Genomic DNA, 15,977 nt, shown 5'->3' on the forward strand with positions numbered 1-15,977 from the left:
TTGAAGAGGTGACTGAGGTAGTGGCCAGGCACATATCTATGGATGTTGTTTATATGGACTTCCAGAAGCATTTGCTAGTCCTACATATAAAACTGCTAACTACGATAGAAGCCAACAGCACTGAGGGCAAATTCCTGCCTGGGAAATAGTGACAGAATGTACAGGTAATGGATAGGGATTCAAATTGGCAGTGTGACTAGTGGTGTCCCACAAGAATCAGAGTTAGGGCCTCAATTGTTGCCAATATTTATTAACGACTTGGATAATGGCAGTTACATCTACATTTGCTGATGACACAAAAGTTAGGCAGCATTGTGGACAGTGTAGATGAAGGACTTGGACCAACTCCCTCAAGGGATATTGATAGATTAGGGGAGCGATCTTGAGCTTGAGGATCTCACAAGGTGATCAGTTACCCTATCTTTGGTTACAAAGCCCAATAATCTCCCCATCACCGATGTCAGGATAATTGGTCTGTAATTTCCTGATTTTACTCTTTTACCTTTAAAAAGTGGAGTGACATGAGCAATTTTCCAATCCAGGGATGGGCTCATGGATGAGAGGGGTGTGGAAGGATATTGTTCAAGTGCAGGTCAGTGGGACTAGGCAAAAAATGGTTTGGCACAGACAAGAAGGGCTAAAGGCCTGTTTCTGAGCTGTAATTTTTTATGGTTCTATGATTCTATGGGAGACAACTCCGGAGTATCGGGGGGTCTAGAACTAAGGGTCATAAGAACATAAGAAATAGGAGCAGGAGTAGGCCATCTAGCCCTTCGAGCCTGCCCCGCCATTCAATAAGATCATGGCTGATCAGTCGTGGCTCAGTTCCACATTCCCGCCCTCTCCCCATAACCCTTAATCCCCTCGCTTATCAAAAACCCATCAACCCTCGTCTTAAAAATATTTAGCGAGGCAGCCTCCACCACCTCAACGGGCAGAGAATTCCAGAGATTCACCACCCTTTGAGTGAAGAAGTTCCTCCTCAACTCCGTTCTAAACCGCCCCCCCCCCCCCCCCCCCCCCCCCTTTATCTTGAGGCTGTGCCCCCTAGTCCTACTGTCCTTTCTGAGCGGGAAGAGTCTCTCCACCTCTATCCTATCCATCCCATTCATCATCTTATACGTCTCAATGAGATCTCCCCTCATTCTTCTAAACTCTAACGAGTACAAGCCTAGTTTATTCAGCCTCTCCTCATAGCTCAACCCCCTCAACTCCGGTATCAGCCTAGAAAACCTCCTCTGCACTCCCTCCAAGGCCAAAATATCCTTGCGTAAGTACAGCGACCAAAACTGCACACAGTACTCCAGCTGCGGCCTCACCAATGCCCTATACAGCTGCAGCAAGACCTCCCTACTTTTATATTCAATCCCCCTCGCTATGAAGGCCAGCATCCCATTCGCCTTCCTGACCACCTGCTGCACCTGCAGGCTGGGTTTTTGCGACTCATGCACAAGGACCCCAAGGTCCCTCTGCACCGTCGCCTGCTGCAGTTTTTCGCCACGTAAGTAATAGTCCTTCCTACCAAAGTGGACCACCTCGCACTTGCCAACATTAAATTCCATTTGCCAGTTCCTGGCCCATTCGCCCAGCCTATCTAGATCCTTCTGCAGACTCTCCACACCCTCCGCACAATTTGCCGTTCCACCAATCTTGGTGTCATCAGCAAATTTTGACACCGTACGCTCGGTTCCCTCCTCCAGATCATCTATATAAATGGTAAATAGCTGAGGCCCCAGCACCGACCCCTGGGGCACTCCACTAGTCACCATCCGCCAATCCGAATAGCACCCATTAACCCCCACTCTCTGCCTCCTATTTGACAACCAATCCTCTATCCACGCTAACACCCTACCCCCAACTCCATGCCCCCTTACCTTCTGCAATAACCTCTTGTGAGGTACCTTGTCAAACGCCTTCTGAAAATCAAGAAAGACCACATCCACTGGCTCTCCTCTATCCACCGCCCTAGACACATCCTCATAGAACTCCAATAAATTTGTCAGACACGACTTCCCCTTAACAAAACTGTGCTGCGTCTGCTCTATCAAGCAATTCCCCTCAAGATGCCTCGCTATTTCCTCCTTGATGACGGATTCTAACGTTTTACCTACAACAGACGTTAAACTAACCGGCCTATAATTCCCCGCCTTATGCCTGGCACCCTTCTTAAACAACAGCGTAACATTAGCCGCTTTCCAATCTTCCGGCACTTCCCCGGAATCCAGCGACGTTTGGAAAATAACCACCAAGGCATCCACTATCACCTCTGCCATTTCTTTCAGAACCCTCAGATGCATTCCATCCGGTCCTGGCGACTTGTCCACAATCAGTCCCACCAGTCTGTCGAGCACCACCTCTCTAGTAACAATAATGTCATTGAGACCCTCCAGTCCTACCACCTTTCCATCGCTAACACCCGGCAAATTATTCACGTCTTCCTCCGTGAAGACCGAAACAAAAAAGTTATTCAAGGCCTCAGCCATTTCCCCATCCCCTACCACTAAGTCCCCCTTCTCATCCTCTAAGGGTCCAACGTTCACCCTAGCCAGCCTCCTTTTTATGTATTTATAAAAACTCTTGCTATCCTTTTTTATATTAAGCGCTAGCCCAGCTTCATAGTTTCTCCTACCCTTCTTTATCAACTTCTTTGTCAATCTTTGTCATAAGAACATAAGAGCGGGAGTAGGCCATCTAGCCCTTCGAGCCTGCCCCGCCATTCAGTAAGATCATGGCTGATCTGAAGTGGCTCAGTTCCACTTTCCCGCTCTCTCCCCATAACCCTTAATTCCCTTGTCTGTCAAAAACCTAACTACCCGTGACTTAAATAGTCATAGTTTGAGGAGAACATAGAACATTACAGCGCAGAACAGGCCCTTTAACCCACGATGTTGCGCCGACCAGTTAAAAAACAATGACCCTTTAACCTAAACCAATCCCTTTCCATCCATAAACCTATCCATGGATCTCTTAAACGCCCCCAAACTAGGCGCATTTACAGAAGGGGTAAACCTTTTAGAACTGAGGTGAGGAGAAATTTCTTCACCCAGAGGGCGGTGAATGTGTGGAATTCTCTACCACAGAAAGTAGTTGAGACCAAAATGTTGTCTGATTTCAAGATATAGTTCTTGGGGATCATGGGGGTGTTAGGGGTAGGGTAGCAGAATCAGTGTATTGAATTTGAGGATCAGCCGTGATCATAATGAATTATGGAGCCCAAACACTGATCCCTAAGCTGCCCTGCTAGTCACATCGAACCATAGAACATTCCAGCTCAGAAACAGGCCTTTTGGCCCTTCTTGTCTGTGCCGAACCATTTTTCTGCCTAGTCCCACTGACCTGCACCTGGACCACATCCCTCCACACCCCTCTCATCCATGTACCTGTCCAAGTTTTTCTTCAATGTTAAAAGTGAGCCTGCATTTACCACTTCATCTGGCAGCTCATTCCACACTCCCACCACTCTCTGAGTGAAGAAGCCCCCCGCCCCCAATATTCCCTTTCAACTTTTCCCCCTTCATCTTTAACCCATGTCCTCTAGTTTTTTTTTCTCCCCTAGCCTCAGTGGGAAAAGCCTGCTTGCATTCACTCCTATCTATACACATCATAATTTTATACACCTCTATCAAATCTCCCATATCCAAATCTGCCGTATGTTTGCTGACCCACAACAAAATAAATGCTGAATGTTAATCTGATATTGGGATTCCATCCTGCCTCTGCAGTTATATGGAGAGTTTGCTGATCATTTCCGTCTCTCGGAGTGTAAGCTGGCCATCATCCACTGTGCAGGTCATTCAGACACCATCCTTGTACAAACCCTTTGGCAAGAAATCATTGAGAAAGGTGAGTGATGTGTGGAAGTCCAATCATCATCCTTTCTGTGCCTTACTTTGCTTGTTTCTCTGATTTAATCCATTGTTATTTTTCAGAATTGTGTGACAGTAGGTTGATGAGTTGTATGGATCGGATGCAGACCCTGAGTATGAAACTTGTGTCTCTGGGAAAACTTTACGCTGGGACTCCACGCTATTTCCCACTTGGTATGTATGTTTCATTGCACCCCGGTTGCCCCCCACTACCACTGACACCCTCCCCCCTTTCCCTGCACTCCAGCCATCCCCTCCCTGTACCCCGACCACTAATCCCCGTCCCCCAGCCACCACCCCCTTGCTGCACCCCTCACCGCTCCCTGCACCCTGGACGCCTCCCACCGCTCCCTGCACCCTGCTCCTTCCCCATCCCTTCCTGCACCCCATCTGCCCCCCCCCCCCCCCCATCTTCTCCCCCCTGCACCCCAACTGCCCCACCTCATTCCTCCACCCTGGCCACTACTCCCCCACCCTCTCTGCACACCGGCTGGCCACCCCCCCTCCCTCCCTGCACCCCGACCACCTCCCCACCCCCATCCCTGTCAGTCACAGTGCAGATGGAATGTATCTCCAGGGAGATCCCTTATCCCCACTCTCCTTCCAGCCATTTTCCCTACCTCTCCTTTCATTTACCAGCCACCCACTGCCCACTCTCCCTGCATCCTGGCTGCCCCCACCCCCCACCGCCCTCTCTGCATCCCGGCCGTCCCCTCTCCCCTTCACCCCGGCCACCCCCCACCGCTCCTGAACCCCCCCCCCCCCCCCCCCCCCCCCAAACCTGAAATCCGGCCACCCTGTCCCCCGCCTCCTTGTATCCCTGCTGCCCCTTCCCTCCCTGCACCCCGGCTGCACTCCCTGCATCTCAGCAGCCACTCCTCCTTGCACCCATGCCCACCCCACCCGGAGGAGATTCCTTATCCCCACTCTCCTTCCAGCCTTTGCTTTCCCTACCTCTCCCTTCATTTACCCTCCCCCCCCACCCCCCCTCCTGCACTGCCCACTCTCCCTGCACCCTGGCCGCGGCCCTCCCCTCCCTCGTTGCGTCCCAGCTGCACCTGTCCTGGCCCCTGGCATCCTCCTCTCCTGGATGTCCCCCTGTCCCCCCAACTCTCCTGGCCCCCAGCCCCCTCCCGCCCTTTCCCGACCCCCGGCTCCCCCTCTCCTGACCCCCCCATTGTCTCCCCGCCTCCATTTCTCCTCCCAGCTTACTGCAGTTCTTCCTGTGCAAAGCATGATTTCTGCCTTGTCCATAAGACATAGGAGCAGAATTAGGCCACTTGGCTCATCGAGTCTGCTTGATATTTTTCTCATCCCCATTCTCTTTTGAGACAATTCATGATGGATGTCCCTTTTGACATTCTTCTGTAGCTCACATGGTTAGATGCAGTTTCACAGTGATGTAAGCAAACAGCAGGCTGGAAGCAGCTTGCTGAGCTGGAGAATTGAAGAAAGTGACCTGTATGGGGTTGAGTCATGTGGATATGCATGAGATTGCTCTTGTTCATTATCTAGAATTTCTGGTCCAGTACCTGGAGCAGCAGTCCTGTGTGCTTAACTGGGACATCGGCTTTGTGACCTTCACCATGCAAGAAATAGGAATTTCTCTACCCAGATTGCTAGAGGTGTATAATCAACTCTTCAAAACACGGGTAAGGGTGAAAAGTTGAAGTATTCAGAGCTCTGAGTCTGTATGAATGTCTCAGCTTGACTCCTGTCAATGTTATTGTGTTACATGTTAACCCCCAGTGAGGTGAGCTTGTGTGTCTGTGTGTGGGTGACAGTGTGTGGATGGGAGTGAGCTTGTGTGAGTGGGTGTGTGGGTCATTGAGTAATACTGTGCAGAAAACGCCCTTCGTCCCATTGAGTCTGTACATACAATATCTACCGCTAAAGGCAGACTAATCTCATTTTCTTGCACTTGTCCCATGTCATTGAATGTTATGATATTTCAAGTGCTCATTCATATATTTGATTTGATTTATCATTGTCACATGTATTGGTATTGTTTCTTGCGCGCTATACAGACAGAATACCGTTCATAAAGAAGTAAACGAGAAAGTGCAGAATGTAGTGTTAAAGTCATAGCTAGGGTGTAGAGAAAACTCAACTTAATGCAAGGTACGTCCATTCAAAAGTCTGACAGCAGCAGGGAAGAAGCTGTCCTTGAGTCATAGAACATAGATCACTACAGCACAAACAGGCCCTTCGGTCCACAAGTTGTGCTGATCATATCCCTACCTACTAGGCCTATCTATAACTCAATCCCATTAAATCCCATGTACTCATTCAGAAGTCTCTTAACAGACCCCAACGAGTTCGCCTCTACCACCACTGACAGCTGCTGAGATTCCACTCATTCACCACCCTCTGAGTGAAAAACTTACCCCGACATCATCTCTGTACCTACTCCCCAGCACCTTAAACCTGTGTCCTCTCGTAGCAACCATTTCAGCACTGGGAAATAGCCTCCGAGAATCCACCCTATCTATGCCTCTCAACACCTTCTCAACCTCTATCAGGTCACCTCTCAACCTTCGTCTCTCCAGGGAGAAAAGACCGAGCTCCCTCAACCTATCTTCATAAGGCATGCCTCCCAATCCAGGCAACATCCTTGTAAATCTCCTCTGCACCCTCTCAATAGCTTCTACATCCTTCTTGTAGTGAGGTGACCAGAACTGCGCACAGTACTCCAAGTGGGGCCTGACAAGGGTCTTACAAAGTTGCAGCATTACCTCCAGACTCCTAAACTCAGTCCCTCAATGAATGAAGGTCAGTACACCATACACCTTCTTGACCACATCCTCCGCCTGTGAGGCCGATTTAAGAGTCCTATGGACCCGGACCCCAAGATCCTTCTGCTGCTGTACACTGCTAAGAGTCCTACCCTTGATGTTGTACTCCTTCATCCTATTGGACCTGCCAAAATGGACCACTACATGTTTATCCTCAGACTTTTGTATCTTTTCCCCGACTGAAGAAGGTGGAAGAGAGAATGTCCGGTGCACATGGGGTCCTTAATTATGCTGGCTGCAGGAAGTGTCGACAGAGTCGTTGGATGGGAAGTTGCTTTGCGAGATGGATTGAGCTACACTCACAACCTTTTGTAGTTCCTTGCAGTCTTGGGCAGAGGAAGAGCCATACCAACCTGTGATTCCACAAGAAAGAATGCTTTCTGTAGTGCATCTGTAAAAGTTGGTGAAAGTCATAGCGGACGTGCCAGATTTCCTTAGTCTTTTGAAAAAGCAGAGGCGTTGGTGGGCTTTCTTAACTATAGTGTCAGCAGAGGGGGACCAGAACAGGTTGTTGGTGATCTGGACACCTAAAAACTTAAAGTTCTCGACTCTTTCTATTTTGTCTGTGTTGATGTAGACGGGCATGTTCTCCTCCACACTTCGTAAAGTCAATGACAATCACCTTCATTTTGTTGACATTGAGGAAGAGATTATTGTCACCAATAGTTTACCAGATTCTCTCTTTCATTCCTGCGCTCTGTCTCATCACTGTTTGAGATCTGACCCATTACGATGATGTTGTCAGCAAGCTTGAAAATAGAGCTGGAACGGAATTTGACCACACCGTCATCGGCGTATAAGGAGTGCAGTAGGGGGCACACAGCCTTGTGGGGCACCGGTGTTGAGGATGATCGTGGAGGAGGCATTGTTGCCTATCCTTACTGAATGTGGTCTGTGAGTTAGGAAATTCAGCCGCTGATGGAGGAACTGAGGCCCAGGCCACGGAGTTTGGAGATGAGTATCGTGAAAATAACGGTGTTAAAGGCTGCGCTGTAGTCTATGAACAGGGGTCTGACATAGGTGTCCTTGTTATCTAGGTGTTCCAGGGTTGAGTGCAGGGCCAAGGAGATAGTGGGTGCTGTTGACCTGTTGCTGTAGTAGGCAAACTGTAGTGGCTCCAGGTGGTCCTGAAGGGTGGAATTTATTTGTACCATGACTGGCCTTTCAAAGGATGATGCTTGTCGTCTTGAAGCAGACAGGGACCTCAGCTTATTGTAAAAAGAGGTTGAAGATGTCTGCGAAGACTCCCACTAGCTGATCCATGCAGGAATCTGAGTGTTTGTCAGGGTACCCCATCTGGGCCAGACGCTTTCCGTGGGTTGACCTTCGAGAAAGCTGCTCTGACGTTGCAATGGTGATCCCAGATACAGGTTCATCCAGGGTAGAGAGCATGCTCTCGCTGACCTCCTGCTCAAAACGAACAAAGAAATCATTGAGCTCATCAGGAAGGGGTGATTTGGAGCTGGCAATTTTACATGCCTTCATCTTGTAGTTTGTTATGTCTTGCAGACTTTGCCATAATCAGCAGGGGTCTGTGAGGCTAGCCTGGGACTCGAGCTTGGTCCGGCACTGTCTTTTGGCATCTTTGATGGATCTCCTTAGATCGTATCTGGCTTTCTTGTAAATGTCAGGTCGCCTGACTTGAACACCTCAGACCTGGACTTCAGCAAGCAGCGGATATTCCTGTTCATCCATGGTTTCCATTGGGGAACACACGGATTTGCTTCTTTGGCGCACAGTCTTCTGCATGCTTACTAATGAAGTCAGTTACTGGAGTGGCATACTTGTTCAGGCTGGTTGCAGAGTTTTTAAATATGTTGTTTAAAAAGGGTAGTCGGGATAACCTGGGTAATTATAGGCTGGTAAGCTTGACGTCAGTGGTAGGGAAGTTGTTAGAGAGGATTCTTAGAGATAGGATGTATGCGCATTTAGAGCATAGCAATCTGATTAGTGACAGGCAACATGGTTTTGTAAAGGGGGGGGTCATGCCTTAGGAATCTGGTAGAATTTTTTGAGGAGGTGACAAAAACAGTTGACGAAGGACAAGCCGTGGATGTCGTCTGTATGGATTTCAGTAAGGTGTTTCACAAAGTCCCTCATGGCAGGTTGGTGAAAAAGGTTAAGGCTCATGGGATACAAGGAGAGGTGGCTAGATGGGTGGAGAACTGGCTTGGCAACAGGAGACAGAGGGGAGCAGTCGAAGGGTCTTTTTCTAACTGGAGGTCTGTGACTAATGGTGTGCCGCAGGGCTCAGTATATTTGTAATATATAAATAAATGATTTGGAAGAGGGAGTAACTGGTGTGATCAGCAAGTTTGCGGATGACACGAAGATGGCTGGACTTGCTGATAGTGATGAACAGTGTCGGACAATATAGCAGGATATAGATAGGCTGGTAAACTGGGCAGAGAAATGGCAGATGGAATTTAATCCAGATAAATGCGAGGTGATGCATTTTAGTAGAATTAATGTAGGGGGAGTTATACAATAAATGGTAGGACTATTAGGAGTATAGAAACATAGAGGGACCTAGGTGTGCAAGTTCACAAGCCCTTGAAGGTGGCAGCACAGGTGGAGAAGGTGGTGAAGAAGGCATATGGTATGCTTGCCTTTATAGGAAGGGGTATAGAGTATAAAAGCTGGAGTCTAATGTTGCAGTTGTGTAGAACATTGGTTAGACCACATTTGGAGTACTGCGTCCAGTTCTGGTCGCCGCACTACTGGAAGGACGTGGAAACTCTGGAGAGTGCAGAGGAGGTTTACTAGGATGCTGCCTGGTATGGAAGGTCTTAGCTATGAGGAGACATTGGGCAAATTGGGGCTGTTCTGTCTGGAAAGATGGAGAATGAGGGGAGATCTAATAGAGGTGTATAAGATTATGAAGGGTATAGATAGAGTGAACAGTGGGAAGCTTTTTCCCAGGTTGGGGGCGAAAATCATGAGGGGTCACGGGCTTAGGGTTAGAGGGGAGAGGTATAATTAAGATGTTAGAGGGATGTTTTTCTCACAGAGGGTTATGGGGGCCTGGAATGCACTGCCATGTAGGGTGGTGGAGGTAGGCACGCTGGAGTTGTTTAAGGCTTACCTAGATAGGCACATGAGCAGACTAGAGATGGAGGGATACAAAAGAATGTTCTAGTTAAGGACCAAGAGCCTCAGGATGTTCCTGGGAATCAATAGATTCCTATGGGCTGTCCAACGTATTTTATGGCTCACCTGTCTCTTACGTTGGAGCTACTGGGGATCTTCTGTGAATGTCTGAATAAGCTGTGTATGTTTATTGATGTCTTTTTTTTAACATCCACAAGTGATTTGGTCCGTCTTGTTGGCCAACAAGGGGCATACGTGCGGTGGGTTGTGTGAGGGCTGCTCTTGGATGTTGCTTCGAGAGTTGCCTAGTGCTTCACGTCGTTAGTGTACGTTTAAACTGGACCAACTGACGGGCAACATGACAACTCGGTGACTATCACTGTTTGCTGTGCAGATACACAGACCTAGGTCTGATTTCTGACTTGGGTCGGTTTCTGTGGGAGTTTGCACATTCTCCCCGTGCTTGCGTGGGTTTTCTCCGGGTGCTCTGTTTTCCTCCCACACCCCAAAAACATGCTTTTAGGCTGATTGGTGTCAATAAATTGTCCCTAAATTGGATCTCCCTTAATCTGGTGCACATATAATTCCCTAAATTTGCACCCCCTTTATTGTGGAGTCCAAGAGGCGTAGACAAAAGTCGTAGGTAGAAGAAGGATTGGATTGAGGCACTCACTGAGTGTTAAAATGGGCGGCGTGGGCTTGTAGGGCCGAAGGGCCTCTTTCCTGTGCTGTGTTGCTCTTTGTTCTTTGTATTTTTTTAAGTTGTAAAGTTTCCACCATCACTACCTTCCAGATTCCCACCACCCTCTGACTGAAAAGGCTTTTTTCTAAAATCCGCTCTAAACCTGCCTCTCACCCTAAAATTCAGCCTTCTTGTATTGACCACTCAACCAAGGGGAACAGCTGCTCCCTATCCACCCTGTCCATACTCCTCATAATCTTCTACACCTTCTAATCTTCTACATAATCATGTCTCCCTTCAGTCTTCTCTGCTATAGAGTGAACAGTAAGAAGTCTCACAACACCAGGTTAAAGTCCAACAGGTTTATTTGGTAGCAAAAGCCACTAGCTTTTGGAGCACTGCTCTTCATCAGATGATGTTTAACCTGTGTTGTGAGATTTCTTACTGTGTTTACCCTAGTCCAATGTCGGCATCGCTACATCATAGAGCAAACAATCCAAGCCTGTCTCGTCTCTCCTTTCAGCTCAAATGCTCCATTCCAGGCAACATCCTGGTGAACCTCCTCTGCACCACCTCCAGTGCAATCACATGCTTCCTATAGTGAGGTGACTAGAACTGCACACAGTACTCCAGTTCTGGCCTAACCAACACTGTCCAACACCAACATTCCCTCCTTGCTCTTATACTCTATACCACGACTGATAAAATCAGGTGTCTCACATGCCTTCTTAATTCCCTATTCATCTGCTCTGCCGCCTTCAGGGATCCATGAATAATTACCCCAAGATCCCTCTGTTCCTCCAAGCTGCCCAGCGTCCTGTCATTCCTTAAATTCTTCCTTGCACCACCTCACCCTTATCAAAGTGAAATAATATCTGCCACTGCTCTGCCTATCTGACCAGCCCATCTATATCTTCCTGTAACCTCTGACCATCTTCTTCACTATTAACCACTCTACAATCTTGATGTCATAGAACATAGAACACTACAGCACAAACAGGCCCTTCGGCCCACTAGTTGTGCCGATCACCTCTATACCTACTAAGCCATAGACCTATCTATAACCCCCAATCCCATTAGATCCCATATACTCATCCAGAAGTCTTTTAAAAGACCCCAGCGAGTTCGCCTCCAGCACCACCGACGGCAGCCGATTCCATTCACTCACCACCCTCTGAGTGAAAAACTTACCCCTAACATCTCCTCTGTACTTGCTTCCCTGCACCTTCGATCTGTGTCCTCTCGTAGCGACCATTTCAGCACTGGGAAATAGCCTCTGAGAATCCACCCTATCTATTCCTCTCAACATCTTATAAACCTCTATCAGGTCATCCTTCGTCTCTCCAGGGAGAAAAGTCCCAGCTCCCTCAACCTATCTTCATAAGGCATGCCTCCCAATCCAGGCAACATCCTTGTAAATCTACTCTGCACCCTTTCAATAGCTTCTACGTCCTTCCTGTAGTGAGGCGACCAGAACTGCGCACAGTACTCCAAGTGGGGTCTGACAAGGGTCTTATAAAGTTGCAGCATTACCTCCCGACTCCTAAACTCAATCCCTCGATTAATGAAGGCCAGTACACCATACGCCTTCTTGACCACATCCTCCACCTGCGAGGCCGATTTGAGTGTCCTATGGACCCGGACCCCAAGATCCCTCTGCTCTTCAACACAGCTAAGACTCCTACCCTTGATATTGCATTCCTTCATCCCATTGGTCCTGCCAAAATGGACCACTACACATTTATCTGCGTTGAAGTCCATCTGCCACTTCTCTGCCCAGTCTTGCATCCTATCTATGTCGTCTGCAAAAAAACTACAGCACAAACAGGCCCTTTAGCCCACAAGTTGCGCCGATGATATCTGTACCTACTAGGCTTACCTATAACCCTCAATTCTATTAAGTCCCATGTACTCATCCAGAAGTCTCTTAAAAAACCCTATCGAATTTGCCTCCACCACCACCAACTGCAGCTGATTCCACTCACTCACCACCCTCTGAGTGGAAAACTTACCCCTGATATTTCCTCTGTACCTGCTCCTCAGCACCTGAAACCTGTGTCCTCTTGTAGCAACCATTTCAGCCCTGGGAAAAAGCCTCTGAAAATCCACCCTATCTATACCTCTCAACATCTTATAAACCTCTATCAGGTTGCCTCTCATCCTTCGCCTTTCTAAGGAGAAAAGACCGAGCTCCCTCAACCTAAGCTCATAAGGCATGCCACCCAATCCAGGCAACATCCTTGTAGATCTCCTTTGCACCCTTTCTATAGCTTCCACATCCTTCCTGTAATGAGGTGACCAGAACTGAGCACAGTACTCCAAGAGAGGTCTGACCAGAGTCTTATAAAGCTGCAACATTATCTGACGACTCCAAAACTTAATCCCTCAATTGATGAAGGCCAGTACACCATACGCTTTCTTGACCACATCCCTTACCTGTGAGGCTGATTTAAGAGTCCTATGGATCCGGACCCCAAGGTCCTTCTGCTCCTCAACACTGCTAAGAGTCTTACGTTGATATTATACTCCTTCATCCCATTGGACTTGCCAAAATGGACCACGACACATTTATCCGCGTTGAAGTCCATCTGCCACTTCTCCACCCAGCCCTGCATGCTATTTATGTCACGCTGCAACTTCTGACATCCCTCCAGACTATCCACAAGACCACCAACCTTCATGTCATCGGCAAACTTACCAACCCATCCCTCCACTTCCTCATCCAGGTCATTTATGAAAATGACAAACAGCAAGGGTCCCAGAACAGATCCCTGGGGCACTCCACTGGTGACCAACCTCCATGCAGAAAAATACCCATCTACAACCACTCTCTGCCTTCTGCGGGCAAGCCAGTTCTGGATCCACAAGGCCACAGCCCCTTGGATCCTATGCCCTCTCACCTTCTCAAGAAGTCTTGCATGGGGGACTTTATCGAACACCTTGCTGATGTCCATGTACACCACATCCACCGCACTTCCTTCGTCAATGTATTTAGTCACATTTTCAAAGAACTCAAACTAGGCTCGTAAGGCACGACCTGCCCTTGACAAAGCCGTGCTGACTACTATTGATCATACTAAACTTCTCTCAATGTTCATAAATCCTGTCCCTCAGAATCTTCTCCATCAACTTACCAATCACTGAGATTAGACTCACCGGTCGATAATTTCCTGGGCTATCCCTATTCCCTATTTATCTGTATTCCCAAATCCCTCTGTTTTACTGCACGCTTCAGAGTCCTACCATTTACCTTGTACGTTCTACCTTGGTTTGTCCTTCCAAAGTGCAATACCTCACACTTGTCTGCATTAAATTCCATTTGCCATTTTTCAGCCCATTTTTCTAGTTGGTCCAAGTCACTCTGCAAGCTTTGAAAACCTTCCTCACTGTCCACTACACCTCCAATCTTTGTATCATCAGCAAATTTGCTGATCCAATTCAGCACATTAACATCCAGATCATTGATACAGATGACAAACAACAATGGACCCAGCACTGATCCCTGCAGCACACCACTAGTCTCAGGCCTCCACTCAGAGAAGCAATCCTCCATAACCACTCTCTGGATTCTTCCATTGAGCCAGTGTCTAATCCAATTTACTACCTCCCCATGTATACCTAGCAACTGAACCTTCCTAACTAACCTCCCATGAGGGACCTTGTCAAAGGTCTTACTGAAATCCAGGTAGACAACGTCCACCGCCTTCCCTTCATCCACTTTCCCGGTAACCTCCTCGAAAAACTCTCATAGATCGCTCAAACATGACCTACCACGCACAAAGCCATGTTGATTCTCCCTAATAAGTCTCTGTCTATCCAAATATTTGTAGATCCTACCCCTTATCACATAAGAACATAAGAAATAGGAGCAGGAATAGGCCGTCTAGCCCTTTGAACCTGCCCCGCCATTCAATAAGATCATGGCTGATCTGAAGTGGATCAGTTCCACTTTCCTGCTCTCTCCCCATAACCCTTAAATCCCTTGTCTGTCAAAAACTTATCTACCCGTGACTTAAATATATTCAGCGAGGTAGCCTCCACCACTTCAAGGGGCAGAGAATTCCAGAGATTCAACACCCTTTGTGTGAAGAAGTTCCTCCTTAACTCCGATCTAAACTGCGCCCCCACCCCCCCCTTATCTTGAGGCTGTGCCCTCTAGTCCTGCTATCCTTTCTAAGCGGGAAGAATCTCTCTACCTCTACCCTATCCATCCCCTTCATTATCTTATACGTCTCTATAAGATCACCCCCTCATCCTTCTAAACTCCAACGAGTACAGACCCAGTCTATTCAGTCTCTCTTCATAGTCCAACCCCCTCATCTCCGGTCTCAGCCGAGTGAACCTCCTCTGCACTCCCTCCAAGGCCAAAATATCCTTGCGCAAGTGCGGCGACCAAAACTGCACACAGTACTCCAGCTGCGGCCTCACCAGTACCCTGTACAGTTGCAGCAAGACCTCCCTGCTTTTATATTCAATCCCCCTCGCTATAAAGGCCAGCATCCCATTCGCCTTCCTGACCACCTGCTGCACCTGCAGACTGGGTTTTTGCGACTCATGCACAAGGACCCCGAGGTCCCTCTGCACCGTAGCATGCTGCAGTTTTTCTCCACGTAAGTAATAATTCTTCCTACCATTATTCCTACCAAAGTGGACCACCTCGCACTTGCCAACATTAAATTCCATCACACCTTCCAATAACTTGCCAACCACCGACATCAAACTTACTGACCTATGATTTCCCGGATTTCTTTTGGAACCTTTTTTAAACAACGGAACAAAATGAGCCACCCTCCATCGTCCGGCACCTCCCCCGTGCACACTGACATTTTAAACATGTCTGCCAGGGCCCCTGCAAATTCACTACTAGCCTCCCTCAAGGTCCGTGGGAATACCCTGTCCAGTCCTGGGGATTTACTTGCTTAACATTCCACCTACATTTTCATTGAGAAGCTTTGTGTTTAACAATAAGGGTTCCAGTACTGATCCTTGTGGGACACCGGCCTCCAGTCAATCAAACAGCTTCTACCACAACCCTTTGTGTCCTATTACTGAGCCAATTTCTGATCCTTCTTGCTAAGTTTCCCTGAATTCCATATGCTTTAACCTTCTTGTAGATACATAGAAGATAGGAGCAGGAGGAGGCCATTTTGCCATTTGAGCCTGCCCCATCATTCATTACGATCATGGCTGATCATCCAACTCAATAGCCCAATCCTGCTTTTTCCACATAACCTTTAATCCCATTCGCCCCAAGTGCTATATCCAGGTGCTTCTTGAATATATTCAATGTTTTGACATCAACTACTTCCTGTGGTAATGAATTCCACAGGCTCACCACTCTTTGGATGAAAAAATGACTCCTCACCTCTGTCCGAAATGGTGTACCCCAAATCCTCAGACTGTGACCCCTGGTTCTGGACTATCACATCATCAATTACATCTTCCCTGTGTCTACCTTGTCTAGTCCTGTTAGAATTTTATAAGTCTCTATGAGATCCCCCCTCATTTATCTGAACTCCAGTGAAAACAATCCTCATATATCAA

General features: G+C 47.9%; 1 protein-coding gene across 1 annotated transcript in view; it reads left to right on the forward strand.

Moving 5' to 3' along the window:
* The window catches only part of nup155 (nucleoporin 155), a 242,618-nt gene that overhangs the window by 199,861 nt on the left and 26,780 nt on the right, over positions 1 to 15,977 (forward strand). The window contains exons 30-32 of the mRNA XM_080189562.1: positions 3,723 to 3,843; positions 3,930 to 4,040; positions 5,382 to 5,518. Of these exons, the coding sequence (XP_080045688.1) occupies positions 3,723 to 3,843; positions 3,930 to 4,040; positions 5,382 to 5,518 (369 nt within the window). The remainder of the gene's footprint in view (positions 1 to 3,722; positions 3,844 to 3,929; positions 4,041 to 5,381; positions 5,519 to 15,977) is intronic.

This window comes from Carcharhinus amblyrhynchos, chromosome 5, assembly GCF_965287045.1.
Source record: "Carcharhinus amblyrhynchos chromosome 5, sCarAmb.v2.hapA, whole genome shotgun sequence".
NCBI lineage: Eukaryota > Metazoa > Chordata > Chondrichthyes > Carcharhiniformes > Carcharhinidae > Carcharhinus > Carcharhinus amblyrhynchos.